The 22,073-nt window shown below is 38.4% G+C and overlaps 1 protein-coding gene across 1 annotated transcript in view; it reads right to left on the reverse strand.

Moving 5' to 3' along the window:
- Window positions 1-22,073, reverse strand: part of Col14a1 (collagen type XIV alpha 1 chain) — a 174,846-nt gene that overhangs the window by 56,694 nt on the left and 96,079 nt on the right. The window contains exons 17-25 of the mRNA XM_059247022.1: window positions 20,213-20,352; window positions 18,744-18,867; window positions 18,326-18,469; window positions 16,985-17,149; window positions 16,323-16,361; window positions 13,847-13,985; window positions 13,213-13,355; window positions 11,252-11,361; window positions 7,570-7,728 (exon numbers count right to left, since the gene is read on the reverse strand). Of these exons, the coding sequence (XP_059103005.1) occupies window positions 7,570-7,728; window positions 11,252-11,361; window positions 13,213-13,355; window positions 13,847-13,985; window positions 16,323-16,361; window positions 16,985-17,149; window positions 18,326-18,469; window positions 18,744-18,867; window positions 20,213-20,352 (1,163 nt within the window). The remainder of the gene's footprint in view (window positions 1-7,569; window positions 7,729-11,251; window positions 11,362-13,212; window positions 13,356-13,846; window positions 13,986-16,322; window positions 16,362-16,984; window positions 17,150-18,325; window positions 18,470-18,743; window positions 18,868-20,212; window positions 20,353-22,073) is intronic.

Below are 22,073 nucleotides of genomic sequence, written 5' to 3' on the forward strand. Positions count from 1 at the left end.
GCAGTTATTGTTCTGTAAGCAAGATATTGTATAGCCTTTTCTGAGATAGTAGTAAAGTCAGAAAACAAAACAAAAACTTATAGGGAATATTAACAGTAATATAAAATTATACTATTCTTATGTAATAATTATCATATTAATTTTAATTATATTTAATTTAATTGATTTAATTAATTATATTAGCATATGATAAAATCAATATATTATGTTACTATATTAATATTAATATTCTATATAAATATTGTACTCAAAGAGGTGTTGTGAGAGATTCACAGTGAGTACATGGACTTGGTGTATTTTTATTTAAGCCACTTGTCACACTGTAAATATTTAGTCTTGTTTCACCTACATGTGTTGGTATAACTCAAGGTACAAGGTGAAAAATACATAAACATCTCTATAACATTCGTGAGGACGAACACTAACTTAATGATCTGATTACTTCTACTTATTTCTTTCTGCATTATTTTAAAATATTTAAGCATGCCATTAATAGCAGAACTGGGAAGATGATAATATTTCCATTTTAATGTTCAACCTTCCTTCAGCAAGTAATGTTTTCAAGAAGGGCCATAAATAGGTTGTCCAAAGAATGCTACTCATCCTTGGCCAAGAGCCTCCAGGGTGCAAATGGCAGCGCTCAAGTAGCAGCTACTATTGTAACCAGCTACCAGAAGTTTGGGAAGCATCACCAAAGAGCCACTTCTAACAGAAAGGAAATGAAACCAAGCTTTCTGTCCTCATGCTAAGAACAACTGTGTGCATTATTGGAACATTTATTCTAACAAGTCAACAGAATAACCTTGGGTTTTGAAAAGAGACTGGCTATTCAAAATATCATACTTTCTTGAACTTATGCATAGCAACATATCATTTGCTGAAATACCAGCAGAGCACATAACTTTTGTTCTCCTAGATATTTTAACACTCAGGCCCCAAACATACAATATATGAACCAGAACAGGGAAGCCATACAACAAATAATGAGCAATTAAAAAAAAACTGAAAAATGAAAACATTTCCAAAAGCATGCTACAGCAGACTTTTGTAAATATAGATAGCAAGAATTAGTTCAGAGAGTACAAATATTAGCGCCTATGGAGCCAGACTGCTGGGGTGAGGGTCTTGACTCCAACCCTAGTGAGTTGAGTTATTTGAAGACATTCATTCCTGTCTTAAATTCTCATTTTTCTCATCTGTAAAAGTTTGCCCTGACATGGGTTGAACACCCTTAATCTGAATGTACAAAGCTTATTAAATGTTGAAATGATGCCGAGAATGAGAAATTCTACATCTGGCCTTGCTGGGTGGGTTGCATATAAAATACAAGCACATTAAAGATATCTAAGGTTCCTGCTGAGTATGTGTAAAGGGTATACACAAACATAAATAGATCTAGTGTGTAGACTTGGATTCCATACTCAAAATATCTCATTGTGTATATTCAAATATTCCAAAATTCCAAATTCTTTGATACCAAGTACTGCAGATAAGGGACTGTCCGTTCTATGAGCTAGTCATATGTTTGTTGTGAAGTCCAAATGAGTTAATATGGAGATAATATTTAGAACAGTGCCTGAAACACAACTGCAATAAAAAATAAATATCATTTTAAAGTTCTTATACACAACTCTCTCATGATTTACTTTTCAAGCATGGAAACTGAAACTGTAAGAATCAAAATAAAAGTGATAGTAGCAAGGGCAGAGACAGAATAGTTTTCTTCTAAATTATTATTGACTTTTAACATTTTGTTTGAAAAAAATCTTAGCAACAAGCAATATCAACCAACAGGTTTTGGAAATTTGCTCTGTACCAGGTACTATCTAAGCACTCTGTGTCTATCACTTTTCCTCAGATCATCACCGTGGAGCACAGTGATGGGAATGTCCATTCTGTAGTCCAGGTCTGTAGGTCCTGGAATAAGGAAAGCCTAAGTAACTGAAGTACATTGTGAAAGTTCAATTCCAGTTGAGATTTGAACAGTACAAGCAATGTGTGGTCTAAACCAGTGTGGTTTATTTTGTAATAAATGGATCTTTGGGTAAACACTTAAAGATAGTGCAGCCTGACTTTTTAATGTCATTGCATCTGAGAACATTTATTCAGTGGGTCTCATGATGGCAGCATCAGCTACAGTCAGCTATGTCTGGAAATCATTCATGCATTAAGAAATTTAACATTCCTGGATAAAGTCTTTATGTCAAAATATTTCAGTGAATGGAAAGATTTACTTAAAGCAAAAGCCCTTCACCACCCCTAGTATGCATCAAGCTTTCTTGACGTTTTTCCAATAAACATTCAACACTCAGCCACTAGAACTGCATAATGTCTACCTATAAACCTTTGCCTAGCTCTCTGCCCTGTGGAGTGATTAGGATTTGTATGAGCTCAATTTATCTCCTGAAGGGATCAAACATCCACTAAGTACTTAATGAAGCCAATACTATCATTTGAGGAATGCTACTACGTGGGCTGCCTTTTCTTTCGCAAGTTAGATGGAATCAGCAGCTTTTTCTTCGAGTACAACCAATTTATTCATAGTCATTTTGCATTTGTGATAACTTAGATTCCTTAGCCTGTGCTTAGGACTTCTTTCCCAAGGCATATTTCTGCAGACGGATTAAACAACAACAACAAAATAAAAAAGGCTTCTGGCTTTTATTCCAAAAGCAATGGTATGCAGAACTGTACAGCTTACACAGGAGATCACACAGCAATGCTATGTTAAAGCATCTCATACTTGAGTGCCTTAGAATGCAAAACGACATGGTTCAAAAAAAGTCATACCTCAGGCAGTTAATACAAGAGACAGCTCCCCTTTACTTAACTAACCCCCAAAACATAAAAGATCGATTTTAAAAACACAAGAAAGGACACATAACCTTCCACATTTATACTTTGTAATTTCTCTAAGTGGAATACTTAGCCAATTACAAATGCTCATTTTCCATCACTGGACACTTTGTCAGGGTGTAACTCAAAAGACAAGTCATTTGGGGTCAAATGTTAGCAAGAAAATAAGATTAAAATATTTCTTGCCCATTGAGTCATTTTGATCTATGAATGGGAATTTCAAAGTTCTCTTGGCTCCACTTTCCACTGAGTACCAAATTTTCTCCTCCAATTTTTTCTTGAATAATGCAAGTACATTTATGTATTTGTACAAATAGAAAGAGTTCTATGTATAAGAATGTTCCATATGTAGAGCTGCAGAGACCTAAGCCATCTTCCACTTCTCACTGGGTGTCCAACTTTTCATTGACCTCATTAACAAAGCAAGAAATACTTAGCCCTTGTCATGGTAGAGCTTGGAGACTTGACTTGCTTTTAAATTATTAAACTTTAGAAAAACTATGGGCATTCTAATTAAGTTCAGAAATGAAAGTTAACAACTTTCATAGCTGTTGCGAGAAATTTAAACGCTGAAGTATAGAAGCATTTTGAAAATAAGATTTGACCACAATTATTTGCAAGCTTGTAACTCAAATAACAAGTCTTTGAAGCTGTGAAAGAAGAGATGGGGCACATGGTCACTGGATCGGACGAGACTAACTTCTCTGCCTTAAGATCTATAGAATCAAAGTGTGTGCTAGTGGAAGATAGCACTGGAATAGAAGGCGCACAATCCTGGGAAGGGCAGACAGAGTCTCAAATCTCAAGTTCATTTTTTGAAAGAGGAACTCTCAATAACTTCTTCAAGCCTCAGTTTTAGCATCAATAGAATGAAGGCAATATGAATATCTCTTTTTGTGATTTTAGAAGATTAAATTGATATTTCAGGGTAATCATGTTTCCTAGACCACAGCAGACATATGTATTAGCTACTGTTACAGCTTATGGATTTAAAAAAGCAACACATGGAAAGCTCCTTTTTTAAAATTTAGCACTTATTCTATTTTTTAAATACATAATTTATTTTTATTTTGTGTGCATTCATATTTTGCCTCTATGTATGTCGATGTAAAAGTGTCAGATCCCCTGGAACCGGAGTTACAGACAGGTATGAGCTGTCCTGTGGGTGCTGGGAATTGGTCCTCTGGAAGAACAGTCAGGGATTTTAACCTACCTCTGAGCCATCTCTCCAGCCCAGCACTTGTTTTCTAAAGATTTATTTATTTATTATGTACACAGAAGAGGGTGCCAGATCTCATTACAGATGGTTGTGAGCCACCATGTGGGTGCTGGGAATTGAACTCAGGACCTCTGGAAGAGCAGTCAATGCTCTTAACCTCTGAGCCATCTCTCCAGCCCCAGCACTTGTTTTCTTAATGTCCTGCTTTTTCGGTTATTTTTATGTTTTAGATATCGGTCCTCTATTGAATGTGTAGCTGATTAAAAAAAAATATATTGTTCCATTCTGTACCTTGCCATTTTGCTCAAATAATGGTTTGCTTATAAATAATGGTTTTTGATTTTGTTTTTATGGGTTTTCTGTGTGTGTGTGTGTGTGTGTGTGTGTGTGTGTGTGTGCATCTGTATCTGTTTCTTGAGTCTTTGGCTCTTTTTGTGTTGATTTTTTGGTTTGTCCTATTCTAGCTTGTTTGCTTTGCTTATTTTGTCTTATTTTATTATTGTTTTTGGATACCTGTTGGTATTCTAATGGATAAGAGAAAGAAAGGATGTAGATATGGGTGGGTGGAGAAGTAGGGGAGATCTGGGGGGAGTTGGGAGAGAGGAAACTGTGATCAGAATATATAATGTGAAGGGAAGCCTGTTTTCCATATAGAAAAAAAATTAACACTTGGCTATTAAAGAATCGTCAACTAGTCTACTGTTGAATTCTACACCAAAAATGTCTACTCAGTGAATAAAATTATAGGTGGCTCCCTGACATATTTTTCTTTTATATCAATAGCAGGAGCCTGAATACATGCCAGTTGAATAACTGCCTAAGTGTTAGATTCAAAAAAGTAGAAGAGAAACTTTAAGAAACATAGATCCATGCCAGAAGCTCAAACTTTTTCTAGAATCATCAAAAAAAAAAAAAAAAAAAAGGTAACAGACCTCTTAGAGGAAAAACTGGAAGGGAGAGGCAGTTACTTTCTTTCCACATGTGTTTTGACAGCTAAGTGAGGCCTGCTTATTTAGTTTAGTCTCCCTAGGGGCTGCCACTGCCTGTAGAATCTTGCATTTCTGAGCACAAGTTGTTTTTGTTAAGAATGTGAGCAATTTCTATACAGTAGTTACTATGTCCCTAAATTCTTTCTCCTTCTCTGACTATGGTTTGAAAGGATACGTTTCCTTCAGAGATAGAGTCTTTGCAGTCCTCTAACATTTTGAATTATTGCTAGATTTGGCAGATGATGCTGACCTGGGAGATATTATTATAATTATTCCTCCTGAATTATCTGAACCACAAGCCTTTACACATACTCCTTCCCGGAATTAACTGAACCATGCCCATTGCTCATACCCCCTCCTGAGATTATCTGAACTATGCTCCTTACATGTCCCCTTTTGCTGGTTATCAGAGGAAGACAAATACTGAGATGGATATTTTTTAAAAATGAAACCCAAAGGCCAGGACTTCTCTCGTGAGGCAATGGTACCAGTAAGCAATGCCTCCTGAAGCAAGACTAGGACTACTCAATCGCATTTTTACGATCTAACCTAATATTATCCAATTCAGCGTAAGCAAATTCTTTAGTAAGTGGGAAGACTGAAAATCTATTTAGTAGCCCTATGTAGACTTCTAGATTATAAGGGAAGCCTTACAAAGAACTCTTTAGTTATTGACATCTATAAATTCCCCTTTGTCTGCTTCTGGCTACAAGTTGCCACAAAGGGCCCTCTGTTTAACTGCATTTCTTTGGTGTCCCAAAGTGAAAAGGTACCATCAGTGCACCTGAAATGTACAGGCACTTTTAGGTTTCGAAATCAATTTTTTGATATTTCATTAGTTATGTACATGGAGTACATTATTACCCATGGTGTAATTTGAAACATAAGGACTGTAAAGTATAATTATAAAATACAAGTAGGGGAGAGTAGGATATGTTTAAGAGATTGCAGTCGATGCCACATGTGGGGTCTACTACCTTTGAAGGAAAGAGATTATGCAAGTCAAATAGTCTGGTACTAGGCATGTAGTTCAGTTGGAGGCCTTTGCCTGACAGTCACAAGGTCCTATGATCAAGCCTCTGAACCACAAACAAAACCCTATGTGTGAGAAATAGTCCATTTCTGTTCACATTCTAGTAAGTGTTTCTTGGATACTAATTCTGCTTGTAGAAATATGTTAGACACTGTGGTGGTTTTTAAAGGAAGCCCATGCTGTTGTTTTAGGGAATTTATATTGTCTAGAGAGGTAAAATATGAATAAATGAAAAAGCAAAAAGCTGTAACTGTCAATAATCAACTTGTAAATGAGTATTTAGTTGTCTGTAAAATGTGGGGTGGAAGACAGAAAACTCATTGTTGTAAAAAATTTCATTTCTCCAGTAACACAGCTGATCACCTTTGAGTACTACACTGTCAGGGATATTAGATGCACCATGCCTAAAATTAAGAAAATCATAGTAGTACTAAGTGATTTGGGCCTAGAGTCCCTCCCCAAGCCTCCCACCCCCACCTCTCTTAAATGAGTCCATCTATTCATCCTTGAATGTGTTGATCCAGCATATTCTTAGTTTGTTAATTCTGTATTTTTACACACTCTGGCCAACAGTTTCTAGTGTTATATAAAAAAGAAATATAGATAAGAATAGTCAGAGTTCTTTAAAAAGAAAGTTACTAGTTCTAGAATGACTCAAATTAGAGTGTGCTACTAATTAGCTGTGAATGTATGCTGTTAAAATGAAACCCAGTATACACTATTCTTTTTTTGTGGGTAGTGAGTGAAAGGAATGTGATTTCTGTGCCAATTGAAAGTCTCCCAGACTTAAATTTCATTTAGTGCTATAAAAGTTATTTTAGAAGGATTTTTACATAAGCAAAGACTAATAATTAAAGGGTAAATCTCACATTAGTGATAGCACAAACAATTTTAAAATATACAAATCTAACCCAAATCAGAGGCAAATGCCATTTCCCTAGGTATAATATTGAGAAACTTTGTATGGATTTGTATTTTCTTGCATAAATTTATACACGTAGAGTTTTGAATTCCAACAACAAACCACTTACGTCACAAATTAAGTGCTGAATATTATAATGTTAATATTTTTCATTTTTCTTTATTAAGAAATTTTCTATTCACTCTACATACCACCCAAAGATCCCTCCTCCTCCCTCCTCCCACTCCCTAGCCCTCCCTCCCAAGCCACCCAACATCCCCACATCCCGCTAATCTTCAAATCTTAAAGTGCATTTAGATAATTAACTAGCCTAGTACCTGAAGCATTCTCTTTATCATATACCAGCAGCCTACTGCCTTGAACATCCATGTTTGTTTAAAGAGTCACCATCTATCTGTCTGTCTGTCTGTCTGTCTATCTATTTATCAGTCCATCCATCCGTCTGTCCATCTATCTCATTACCAAACTCCCTCCCTTGAAAACAGCTAACTGTATATTAAATGGGTTTTTCCTGTAATAGACACACAGCTTCACTTCCTTTTCTACTTACTGGTGCAGAGTTTCCGTTGGGTCCTCTTGATCTGACCAATCTCCCCAGTACTTCCACACCATCCGATGTGATATTCGCCGATGCATTGATTGCCTTCTGGCCCACTTCCTTACAGTCAACAACCACTTTGGCCAAAGTCTTGCTGATAACAACATGGAGCTAAGTAAAAGAAAAGATGTTTTAGGAAGTCCTATGCAGGGAGAACTGTCAACCAATTTGTGTAATTGTATAACTCATCATTAAAAAGTACCAAGAAAGGAGGGAATTCTGTCTCTATGTACTTCGCTAGACCTTTTCTGTGACTGCTCAACATTCAAAAATAAGCTCTATAAAATACCTCTCTGACATGACTTTAAAATGAGTCACTTTTTTTTTAATTTTTTTTTTTATGAGTCACTTTTTACTAGAAATTTTAGTTTACTTTTACTGGTGTTTTAAGTTAGCATGCTATTGTGTGATAGTTTGTTTGTGTTCTGACAAACAAAGCTTGCCTGGAGACCAGAGGGCAGACCTGGCCACTAATTAGCCATAGAGGCCAGGAAGTGGTGGTACACTCCTTTAATCCTGGTACTTGGGAGGAGGAAGCAGGAAGATCAGAAGTTCAAGGCTCCCCTGGGCTACATGAGATTGAACCAGTCTAAAAGAGAAACAGCCAGGCAGTGGTGATGCACACCTTTAATCCCAGCACTTGGGATCTCATGCCTTTGATTCCAGTACGTGGGAGGCTTGCAACATTGATCCCAGCACATGGGAGGCTAATGCCTTTAATGCCAGCACTAGGGAGGTGGAGATAGGGATATAAGGCAGGTGGAGACAGGATCTCAGCCCCCCATTTGGTCTGAGGATTCATAGAGGTTAGAAGTCTCTAGTGGCTGCTGCTCTGCTTCTCTGATCTTTCAGCTTTCACCCTCAATGTCTGACTCTGGGTTTTTATTGTTAATATTAATTAGCAACAAGCTTCAGCACACAAAGTATTGTGTGCTATTATAAAATTTTATAGGTGTCATTACAGTTAGTTCTAATTTGTTCCCTTCCTCCATCGCCTTCCCCCTTCTTCTTCACCTCCCTGAAGCTGAAAGGAATCATGAGAGTGAATGAATGACATGTTCTTAAGGGAGGGGAAGGGAAGCAGTGGAACACATGTGAGAAGAGGCCCTTCAGCTTAGATAGTATCTGATGCAGTTTTCTCAAACCACAAGACACGGAGGACACTGTTTCAGCAGTCACCGGTTCTTCGTGAGGATTTGGACAAGGCACATATTTCTATCCTCTAAGTAACCATCAAGGGTAAGTATACTGTAGGTAAACCAGGTAACCACACTGTACCCAAGTTCTCACATACAATTGTCTGTGCCCACTACACATTTTGATTTGGACTGTTTGCTTCAGGAATGCTAGTTCTTTGTGGCACACTAGGGAAAGGAAAGGAAAGTCCATACTCCAATAATGATTGCACTCCCAAAGTAAGACAACCATGGCAACTCCATGAAGAGGATTAGGCAATGTGAATCAAGCTTATAAGAGCTAAATCAGCTAACACCGTGCTCAAATCATGAGCCGACTCAGAACGTCAATAATGTAACATCTTTTATGTTAAGATAGTTTAACTTTCCAGATTTTGTTCAATATTGTTTTGTCCCAAGGGTGTATAAAGATGAAAGCACATGTATTCCTACCTATTTTTATTTAATGTTTTGTTTAAGATACATCAACGTAAAAGAAATTCCAGTCAGCAGGGCAGTTTATTAGAAATTTTTCCTCTCAAAAAGAAACTAACCATTACTCAAACAGAGACCATCCCTGGGGAAATCCCACCACATTGCTTGCTTCTTGCTAACGTTGTCATTTACAAGAGTAGAAATTGACTTCTGTGAGTTCTGGGGAGATTGTTCTCATGTTTAAAACAGTATTTTGCTTTACAAAGGACATTGAAACATTTTCAAAAATATTTTGCTTCTTTAGTTACACATACAAGTGGTAATTCCACTTATATAATTACTAACATGTTGAAAAAGGTTTAGGAACTGTATTTTATATCCAAAACTGTAAAAGATGGAGCTAACTCATAATCAATAAAGAGTGAGGATATTTATTCAATTGTAATGCATTGAACAGATAAAATCTGGTCTGTGGGAATTGGACTTTCATTGACATCTTCCATCAATAGTCATATGCTGCATCTGTTCATTACATAGGCCTCTCCTTTTATTTTGTTTCTTGTTTAGCTTTACTAACTCATAAGCTAGAGGGAAGTATTTCATTATGCAGCTTTAACTAATTTAAAGGTTTATACATGTAAAGCCAATCATTAGCCGCACTTCTAGCTCCTTGAGTTCTGGTAAGGTAAATCAAGCCTTACACCGCCTAAGACACATGAAGAGTTCCTTGAAGTGAGAACACAAGCCCATACCTAAGCCACAGGTTATGACAATAACTCTTTCAACACAGATGGATATGCTTTTCATCTCCCCTACAGTTTTCCCTGGCGGCCTTGCGATATACTCTACACAACCAGGAAAAGCATCCCACCACAATTCTAATGAAATTCAAAGAGCTGTCAATGGAACTTTTAATTAGTAAACCTCCACTTGTACCCCCCTACACACACACACACACATACACACTTTTAAGATAGGTATGTAATCCTATCAAACATGAAAAATAAGTTTTCATATATAATCATTTTTTTGTTTTTGGTTTTTTGGTTTTTTGGTTTTTCAAGACAGGGTTTCTCTGTGTAGCTTTGCGCCTTTCCTGGAACTCACTTTGTAGACCAGGCTAGCCTCAAACGCACAGAGATCCACCTGCCTCTGCCTCCCGAGTGCTGGGATTAAAGGCGTGCACCACCACCGCCCGGCTATAATCATTCTTAATTATACAATACACAGTAAAGATACCAAAAAAGAAAAAAGAAAGAAAGAAAATTCCAATTGGCTAGGAAGACCTGTAATCCTTTCTAAGTGTGTGTGTGTGTGTGTGTGTGTGTGTGTGTGTGTGTGTGTCTGTCTGTCTGTCTGTCTGTCTGTACATGTTCCATAACATGTGTAATGTCAGAGAACAACTTTGTGGAGTTGGTTTTCTTCTTCCATCTTTCACATGGATCGCAGGGATCAAAGTCAGGTCATTCAGCCTGTAATATCTGGTGCTAAGTGCATTTACCCACTAGGTTATGTCACCAACACAGTCAGCAATCTTTACTACATTACACATAATGCAGCAAATGGGCACTGGCTAATTAGTAATGTGGAATTTTCTCCTCAAAGGGGGAACCTGGACCAAATCTGTCAATGTCTCCTGGAGTGCCTGCAATGAATGCACATTTCAGTGTCTTAACTCAGAATCTTGACTGTCATTATCAAGTCCTGAAGGAAGTAATTCTTACTCCAGTTAAATTCTGAAATCCAAAGCTCCATGAATTTTAAGAAATATATTTCTGAGCTGGGCATAGTGGAGCATTCCTTTAATCCCAGGAGGATTAGGAGGCAGAGCCTGTTGGAGCTGAGTGTTTGAGTTCCAGGACAGCCAGGGCTATGTAGACAGACCCTGTCTCAAAAACCAGAGCAAAACAAACAAACAAAACAAAACAAAAAAACAAAAAAACAAAAACAATTGCACACACATATTTCTGTTCCTCCTCCTAACAGAAAATGGAATTATACGTTATACAGAGATCCTCACAAACCTTGTGAAAACTCCCGTAGAACATTTTCCTGATGTCAGGTCCTTCAAAAGTGACAGTTTGAAAATCTCCAGTATAGTCATAGTTGAAATAAGTTAGAGTTTTCCCACCATCTAGTCAAATAAAGAAAAGGCAAAATATTTCAGAAATAACTTAAATTGGTGAATAACTTTTTTCTAAAATTCAGCTTGACAGAAAACAGTGAATCCATCATTTTGAAACCATGTCTAAAACAAAATGAGGGGGATGAGACACCGAACACTCCTCAGGTTGTTACAAGCTTTCAGGGCTAAAGTACTCGACTTAATGACATGTGATGATGGAGAGACCAGGAACCTACATGCCTCCTTCCCTTACACCTTTCTACCTAAACACTTATCCACATCATCTCTGGAGAGAGGTCATCAAAGCTTAGAGTAAAAGAAGATAATGAGAGAGGACATTATCAACAAATATTAGGAAAGGGAAACTAGGCACTTTGACTACTAGCCCACTACAGACATCAACTTTCCCAGGACATGATGCTCTCCCACACTGATGTCTCTTTTGTTATGCACAGACAAACATAGGCTTCCTAATCTTTGATCTTTTGTCTTACAATGAATTTTCATTATTAAAAATAAAAATGCTTTTTTTTTTTCCTCAACAGTGTTTTGTTACACTAAAATTTAATTTTCACTTTACTCTTAAGTGAACATTCTGACCAAAAGCAATCTATGGGAAGAAAGAGTTTGTTTAATCTTGCAGTCCATCATTAAACTCAAGGCAAGAACCTACAGCCGAGCCTGTCTGTTATTCCACACAACCAAAAAGGTACAGCAGGAACCATGGAAGATGCTGCTTAGTGATTCATTAGCAGACTCATGCTTACCTATCCTTCTTATGTAGCATAGGACCATCTGCCAGCAAGGTGCCACCCACAGTGGGCTGGACCTTCCTACATCAATTAACAGTCAAGACACTCCCCTATAGGCATGCCCACAGGCCAGTCCAATCTGGGAAGTCCCTTATTGGAGATTCCCTTCCCATGGGACTCTATGCTATGTCAAATTGACTGTTATAGCTAACTAGGAAAAGGATCAAATTCATTTTAGTCATTTTAAGATTTCTTTATCTTTAAGCCCAGAGTGCATATGGAGTTAATGATTTAATCTCTTTCAATCTGTAGATGTTCCTTAGTTTCAATATCAATGCAAAAGGATTTCCCCTATACTATGTGTGATTGCTGATTGACTCCCATACATTTTCCATGATTTGGAAATAAGACCAAACTAATCTCCTTACCCAAATGTTTGAGTCAGTTAAGTAAAGATACCTTTTACAGATTCACTCTAATTATGGGACTCATTAAACTCCATGACATGAATGAAGAACTGCGCGTCGTGTGCTACGCTTCCAAGCAGGACAGGGGAAAGTTTCCCTGGCTGGTTCCTCCTCAGTTTCCAGCCTCAGAGCACTGTAGATTCCCAGCATCTGAACACTTGCGCTTTTCTTCACTTTCTCAAGGATAGGATTTGGTAGCACATACACAATTTACAAATTTAAATCTATCCCAGAATTCTTTCCAAATACAATGCTGACAAATTGGCATCCTCTATAGAATATCAAATAGGCATATGCATTTATCATATCCATGTACAATCAATGAACTTCTGATCCCATTTCTCCAAGCAACCATGACCCCATAATTTTGCTCTGCCTGTAGTCTTCACTCTCTGGTAGAAACTGCTTGTCTTGCTTCACCTTGCTTTACCATCCATCTGAGCCTAATGCTGGCACAAAGCAGGAGCTCAATGAGCATTTCTTGAAAGAATTGGTTAACAAGTGAATGAATCAATGATTTCATAATCCACTGCTTGTTGTTTATACACTGCATAAGTTACGTTGCAACAGGAAATGGCAAGATGGGATGTCACATGCATTATCATGTATATAGCAAATGCTATACACATAAATATACTTACTGTCTAAAATGATGCCAACCAGTGGGTCAGAATTTTTATTTAAAATCTCCCAAAGAGCAAATGGCTCCTGTGGAGTGTCAGGAAGAATCCGGAACAGGAAAGTCATTGTATAGTCAGAAGGCAGTCCTTCTGGATGCAGATATCTGATGATGGAATAAAATAATGCCTTATTGTATCTTTCTTGAGAAAGTCATCCTGTGACCATAAGTAATGTATTTTCATTATAGATGCTTTGAAAAAACAAAAGGAGATTGCCATGAATCCCCGTTAGATCACTGTTTTAGGCTGTCCTTCTCTCCAGCTTTGGGAAGTTTTCATTTTACATACCAACCACAGTACCCCTCCCTCTCCTCTTCCCTGTACCCCTCCCCTGCCCCTCCCCCACCCACTCCTCAGAGAGGGTAAGGCCTCCCAAGGGGAATCAACAAAGTCTGGCACATCAAGCTGAGGCAGGGCCAAGCCCCTTCCCCCTGCATCAAGGCTGAGCAAGGTATCCCACCATAGGGAATGGGCTCCAAAAAGCCAGCTCATGCACCAGGGATAAATCCCACTGCCAGTGGACAAATTGACATCATTTTTATATTGAGATATAATAAACACATGATTAACTTTAGCATCTGCAAGGAAAACCTACTTGGTTGGTTGGGAAACCAGAGCATCTTTGTGGATTTGGTAACACGGGAACAAATTGAAGGTGCCAGGTTCCATAGAAACTCCTTCTACTGCAGAAAAATCCTTTTCAACCAAACCGAACATTTCCATCATCTTAAATCCTGAGGTGGTGAGAGAGGATATAAGAACAAACAGGAAATTAAATGATTTTTAATTTTCTACTAAATATTTAAACACCGACAGTTGGACCCCAAACAAGTATTGATTAATATTTATATTTAAAATGTTGTGATAATGATGGGGATTGTGTTGAATCTATAGATTGCTTTTGGTAGGATAGTCATGTTAACTACATTAATTCTACTGATTCATGAGCATGGGAGATCATTCCATCTTCTGATATCTTCTTCACTTTCATTTTGCAATGTCTTCAAATTTTTATCATACAAGTGTTCGCTTGTTTGATCAGAGTTACCCCAAGATATTTTTATAGGCTATTGTGAAAGGTGTTGTTTCCATTATTTTTTTCTTAGTACATTTATCATTTGTCTAGAGGAAGGCTACTGATTTTTTGAGTTAATTTTGTATCCAACTACTTTGATAAAAATGTTTATCAGTTGCAGGAGTTTCCTGGTGGAATTTTTTGGGTCACTTATATATGCAATGATATCATCTACAAATAAAGATAATTTGACTTCTTCCCTTCCTATTTGTATCCCTTTGATCTGCTTAAGTGTTCAACAAGCAAGTTACAATCCTTCTAACAACAGAGGTTAGGTATAGAGCAAGGGACTATGGAGTAGAAATGGATCTCCCTAAGAAGGGAAAATAGAATAGTTAGATGGATGAGGAGGAAGACAGAAATGGGAGGATTAAATGGGGTTGAGGAGGGAAGAAGGGAGCAAGGGAGTGAATATGGAGAGGAACAACAGCAAAAAGTAAGGGCCATTTGAGGAGTCATATGGAAACTTAATGCAGTAGAAGCTTCCTAAAATATCTATGTGTATGAAGGTGATCTAAATAATATCACTAAACAACAGGGAAGACGGAGTCCCAACTGGGCATCTCTTATCACTGAATAAAGCTTCCAGTATCAGGAATGGGTTGCATCTAATTGAACTGTCGACCAAAGAGGCCCCATGGAAAACTCCAAAACAACCTAGACTATTGTCAAGACTGTTGGTTGCTCTGTACAAACTGACAATAAGGCCATATTGTTGAAGACAACACCTACACAGATCACTGAACATGGAGCTGGTGCCTACCTAGAGTCTTCACTCCTATGGGCCAATATTCATGGAACATACTTTGCATGCTACCAAAGAAGAAAGGTAAACACCTACCCAGCTACAAAACTTTTGGTCTACAGGGATGACCTGCCTGAAAGATGCGTTAGTGCAACAGTGGTGCAAGGCTTGTGGGAGTAACCAACCTATATGCTTGGATTTAAGGCTCACTACCTGATATTACTTGGGTAGCCAAGAACCTGAAACTAGATAGGTCAGGGACTTAGGATAAAGCAAAATACTACTGCTCTGCTAAAGGAATACAGTCATAAAATGACTCCTAACAACATTCTGCTATACTCATAGATCCATGCCTTGCTCAACCATTACCAGAGTAGCTTCCTCTTAGAGTAGATGGGAACAGATACAGAGACCCACAGTCAAACAATGTACAGAAGGTGAAAGACCTTAGGACTCAGTCCTAAATGGGATATCTCTATCAAATACTTCCCAGGCTCAGGGAACCCTGTAGAAAAGGAGGAGGAGAGATTCTAAGAGCCAGAGGGGATGGAGGACATCAAGGAAATAAGGACTTCTAAACACAGCAGGACCAACACACATATGAATTCACAGAGACTGTGGCACCAAGCACAAGGCCCATACAGGACTTCACTAGATGGGGTCCCAGCACTAAGAGAAGTGGACACAAGCTTCTATCCCTAACCCAGAAGCTCTCTCTAATTTATAACCACTCGCAAGTGAAAAATTCAATTTCTCCAATGGAGTCTCACTGGGGACACTCGGAAAGCCAGGCCCAGTGCTCAACAGTAGATGCTAACACAAAACTAACTCAAAGGCATCACTGGAGGTTTTTCATCTCATAATGCCTTGTCAGGGTTAAACACCGTACAAGTCGTTTGCATAGACATTAAGGCTTCTGTTTTTATGGGATTCCTGTGTGTGCTAATGTGTGTGTCTTGGCATCTGTAAATGTTTCTTGTGCTTTTTCTTTGGCTCTTCTTTCTCATGTTTGTTTGCTTGTTTTGTCCTATTTGTCCTTATTTGTTTGTTTTTGTTAGATCTTATTTTATTATCATTCTTTAGATGCCTATTTGTTTTCTGACAAGAGACAAAAATAGTGTGGATTTCCGATGGGAGGGGAGGAGGGAGAATCTCATGGAGTTGGGGGATGGAAAACCATAATCAAAATGTATCATATGAAAAAAATGTATTTCAATAAAAGAAAACAGAAAAAAATGTTACAATGCATACCTGCAAGATCGACTCCATCCTTGTGCACCATTGGGCAGGCTGAAAAACAAGGCAAGCAATGTAAAAGCCCATCTTATGTATCTCCCAAATATATGGTTTCATTGTTGTGGGCACAGGCAATTAATACAACCTTCCCTAAACTTCCCACACCTGAACTGTGGAGTAACTCTAAGAGGATGTGGCTGTGGTTATCTAATGTTCCATCTAGAACTAAAGGGCCATAGCTCTAACCACTCTCCTGGATCCACTAAATCAATGGTTGTTACTTGAAAGCCCAAGTTGAGAGATGTTTTAATTAAGACATCTTTGAAAACTATTTCCTACATTTGTTTATTTTTGGTTTGTTTTAAGACAGGGTCTTCCTATGTAACCTTGTCTGATACTAAGCATTCCAAGCTGGCCTCAACCTTGGTGCCATCATCCTGTCTCACACTCCTGTGTTTAATACAAATTGTCATCAACTTGGGACAATCTTCATCAACTTAAACAGAGAAGACGTTTACCTCATATGCTTAAAACCATAGGACTTAACACCTGCACGATAAATACCTCATGGGAATCAACAGTTCTTCCTCAGTTCTAGATGGGACTCTGTACTTAACCAGTATTCGATATTTCAGGTTTTAAACAATGCTCAGGAATGCAAGTTCTGAAGAACTAACTTGCTGATGCGGTTTCGCAGACAAAAGTAATCAGTTCATCCTCAATTTTCTTGAAGGCATCGAAGTCATCCACAAAGAAGACGTGACGTGAGCTGGGTTTGCTGCCGATCCGAACCAACTCTGAGTAATCAGCGTCGGCCACACCAATGGCAAAGATGTTGTATCCTATGACAACACACCGCAGGTGTTCAATTACTTAAGCTTCACAAAATACAAACAATGCAAGATGCTGGATGCCCAGATGTTTAAAATGTACTCATTTAGGAAGCCCAGTAGGATTGGCTAATTCATTTCTTACCATTCATCAGAATTCCTCATGTGCATATTACATTATGTGAGAATTACTCCATCATACCCTGAAGAAATTTTCCATTTTAAAATAGACTCAACAAAACTAAAGTCCCAGTTGGTACATAATCCTGAAATGTTTCTCATTTGAGTAACATATTCACAGTTGCATATTCTTAACAGTTACTTTGCAATCTGTGGCATGAGGTACTATTTAAACAGTAATGGTTTCTTTTCCCCCCTTCTGAAGTACAACTTAAGGCCTAGCAGCCTAAACTGGGTCACCATGTAAAAACATGCTAAGCATGTCATCTTAGTTTCCTTCCTATGGCAAAACACCCTGACAAAAGCAACTTCAGGGAGAAGGGGTTTGCTTTGGCTCACAGTTCCAGGTCACAGTCCATCCCAGCAGGGATGTCACAGCAGCAGGGGCTTGAGGCAACTGGTCACATAGCATCCATCATCAGGAATGGAGAGTAAAGAATACACACAAGCTAATGCTCAGTTCACCCTCTCCTCTTTCAGATCAGGGTTCAGCCTATGAAATGGCATCACCCATATGCAGCACGGGCCTTCCCACCTCCATTAATCTAACTAAGAAAACCCCTCACAGGCATGCCCATGTGCCAACCTGATCTCTACATTCTCTCATTGAGACTTCCTTTCCATGTGAGTCTAGATGATGTCAAGTTCACAATGAACACAAATCATCATAAATATTTCATATAGCTGAATCTTCACAGCCATCCCGAGAGAACCTTTATTTTATAGATCAGAAGACAGGGAAGTTTCTATAATGAGCTCCTTCCTCTCCCTAAGCCTGTAGAGTGGTCCTCTCAGTAGTATTGTAAATCATTGCTGGTGTTCCTTAGACAGGAAACCCTGCTGTAACAAATCATATATTTGTCTCATCTAATTACAGAATTACAAGTGTATGTGATTTTTAAAACCCATATTATCCACTGGGGGATATTTAATTAAGCTGATAGGAATATGTGCTTGGTGCCAACCTTGTTCTCAGTAGCCATGATGGTGCACATAAGGGAACCTTACCATCGGCCTGCATCTCCCTGGAGATTTTGTTGACGTCATCTTGTGATCTCCCATCAGTTATAACCACGATAACTTTTGGGATGCCTCTCCTCGTGCCTGACTCTACAGTGAATAAGGTATCGCGAACGTGCTTGATAGCTTTCCCTGAAACAGAGAATCAACAGTTCCATTTCACTCCTCCACATGCTTTCACAGACAGCAAAGGGCAGGTCAGAGATGTTACATCAGTGAAAAATTATTGTGCCCTGAGAGCTGAGGCAGCCACGCAAGGGGAAAATACCTGTGAGGACATGTAAGGCCCTGGATTCCATACACAGCACCAAAACAAACCAACAAGTCACATAACAAAAGTCATCCCGAAGTTTCTAATGATTACAGTGAGCTTTCACTGGGCATCATTTGTCTGTTTGGGTCTTACCTGTTTTAGTATTTCCTCCTTTGTAGGAAATGTGTCTGATTGCATCAAGAAGTGTCTCCTTGGTTTTGTAAGCATCGAGTTTGAATTCTGTTCTGGGGTCATCAGTGAACTGGACCATCGCCACCTGGAGAGAGAGGGTACATCCACTTTTACACAGGTAGAGACTTTCCACAGAAAACACAACACAGTAGCGCAGTATCACCCATCATTTACATTTCTTCCTTAGCCCAATCCTCACATTAAATTTTCGTAAAGGTTACCTATCAAATTTAAAGGCAAACCAAGTTTCAAGTTCTAGATACATATTAAGAACTAGGATTTTAAAAAATTCTTTCTAATGGTTATAATACTTTTGCCACTTCATTTAACAAGTAAAAGTTGACCTAAATCTGGTAAATGGATGTGCCACAGAGTCAGGGTTGTATTCTCTATAAGAGCTTCCTATGACACAAATATAAAGTAGCCACTATGATTCCACCCACTGTACAAAGGAGGAAACTGAAGTACATGAAATCAAGTAATGGGGTCAAGATCAAAGGCAAACAGCTGAAGCCAAGTACATTCTATTTCAAAATCTGTGATCTCGTTCATTGCTGCCCAAATCTTTCTACCTTAATTTCCTACAATTTACTTCTATTCCTGTGGCACTATGGGACAGTTTTCAGTTGATTGCTTTATTTTTTTTTTTGGAACAATGAACTATGGATATCTGTTGGATGAATGAAATAGTTTCATATTCTGCATGATCGTCAGAAATGTGTGACCGCCAGCCGGTGGTGGTGCACACCTTTAATCCCAGCACTTGGGAGGCAGATGCAGGTGGATCTCTGTGAGTTTGAGGCTGACCTGGTATACAGAGGGAGTTCCAGAACAGCCAAGGCTACACAGAGGAACCCTGTCTTGAAAAACAAAAAAGGAAAAAATAAAAAGGAATGTGTGACCGTGGCCTGGCCTCTGATTTTCAAGACTTCCATGTACTTTAGGGCAGGGACAACAGTATGTGTAAAGGAAATACTCTGCCTTAATATAAAATAAATACTCCCTAATGTCCTTTGCACTATCTTTAATTTGCTAATCTCAATAGCTTTTGCAGGGATGTCCAACCTTTTGAAGTTACAGTATGAGGCTATCATCTACAACATCATAGCAATCCTGGATGCATGTATCTATTAGCAACAGGTTGGACATGCCTATAAGGATTAGCATTCCTTCATTGCATTTCTTTGATTACATTCCCTGACAAGTGGAAACAGTAAGAGACTAAGAAATAATTCCTGGATGCGTAGTATAGTGTAATGATTGGCTTGTTTACCTTACCTGATAGGATAGAGTAATGATTGGCTTGTTTACCTTACCTGATAGGATAGTGTAATGACTGGCTGGTTTACCTTACCTGATAGGATAATGTAATGATTGGCTGGTTAACCTTACCTGATAGGATAGTGTAATGATTGGCTGGTTAACCTTACCTGAGTTCCATCTGCACCAATCTTGTCCAGGGCTCCCACGGTGCTATACAGAAAATTGATGATCTTGTTGAAATTGTCATCTCCAATACTCCAGGATCCATCCACCATGAATACTAGGTCTGCCTTGGCAGCTTTACATACTGAAGACAAAGAATACATTTGGAGTCAGAGGTAAGAGGAAAATAACATCTTTATCAAGCCAGAAGACAGGTAGCAGATGCCTTCTGGTAACTAAAGCTCTTTCCCAAAGAAAAAGCTTCAACTATTAAGAATTACCATCCATGCTCCTAAAACTTTACCACCACTATTTCCCTTTCATGCCCATTTATGACTGAAAAGCTTCTACTGAACATGTGAGAACAGGGAGGAGAATAAATCCAACAATCACCACAGAGAATGAAAATGAGGAATAGGAGAAATGGAGGTGAATGTGATGTAGAGTCAGAAGCAAACAGCAGGCACTGTCTAATGGCCACCGACAGGGAAGAAGTCTATGCAGTCACACTGTGCACCCAGTCATCTGCTTGGTGAGTCTGAAGTAATAGCAGAGGAGTCGAGCTCAGGAGGAAGATGTGTGATATGATGGAATCAGATGAACTACAATTTGGGTTGGGGATATGGTGCCAGAGCTAGAGTGCCCACCCAGCATGCTCAAAACCTTTGAGCTCAGTTTGATCCCTAGCACGGCATAAAACTGAGAAAGTGGCCCATGCCTATATACCTGGCATTGGCGAAGTAAAGCAGGAGGTTCACAGGTTCATGGTCATTCTTGGCTAATGACAAGTTTGATGCTAGCCTAAGCTACACGAGACTCGGTCTTTAAAAAAAAAAACTACAATTCACTGAGAATAAGCAGAAGCAAACTTTAATTACTGCATTGCTCAAAAATTCTTCTTATCTCCTTTTACCATCCACTGACACAGGGACCCCCAAAAAGTACAATAATACTAGGAGAAGGAAGCCATCAACAGTAGTTACTATGGAAACCAACAAAATAAAAAGGCCATACAATAATATAACCAAAAGGCCCTTCTCCAATGAAAGCCCCCTTTCAAAGTCCTCTGAGCTGTTTTTCAAGCTGTAACCCTCTGTTAATGTGAATCATTGAGATTAACTGTGTTTTATGATGATGCACACAATTTGTTCTTCAGTAATCTTAATTTTTTCATCTTAGTTCGGTCACATACAAGCACTCTAGGAGATAATCGGCATTTCTCCCTTAGAAACAACAGCCTGGTTACTGTTATAGTAACTTCATTCCTGTCAGCTGCCCATAAGGTAAGACAAATCGTCTTCAAGTGGGGTTACACTCGGGGACAGTGGGGATCTGGCAAGCTTGCTTTTGTGAACTCTGTGACTTGCACAATTTCATAGATTCATAGTCTGACTGTAGAGTTGAAAAAGATTATAAGCCTCCTAATGATAAACAAGAAAGGAAATCATGTCCTCTGTTTCCAAAGAAAGATGAAACAAACATTAAGTTTCATCTTCAAAATAAAAGGAAAATGTATTTTAAATTTTACTAATGAAACATTTGCTTAGAATAAAAGAAAATTCATCAACATTCATGAAAAAATACATTTAGGATATAAAATTGTGTTTTTAATTTTCTTCTTTAATCCTTTTTTTCTAATTTTAAATACTTGCCTAATAAGTATCCAGTATAACTTTGATAATTAAAAAAAAAAACCTATATTCTAGGTTTTCAAATAAAAAGCCCAGTTCCAGATGTGGAATACCTTTCCTCAAGGTTGCTGGTCAAGGGTGTCCTAGACATTTCCAAAACAATACAAGGTATTCCTATTGCTCTCGGCTGCCCTCCAGAACTAGATGGTAAGACCCTGTTGCTAAGGACACCACA

This window comes from Peromyscus eremicus, chromosome 20, assembly GCF_949786415.1.
Source record: "Peromyscus eremicus chromosome 20, PerEre_H2_v1, whole genome shotgun sequence".
Classification (NCBI taxonomy): Eukaryota; Metazoa; Chordata; class Mammalia; order Rodentia; family Cricetidae; genus Peromyscus; species Peromyscus eremicus.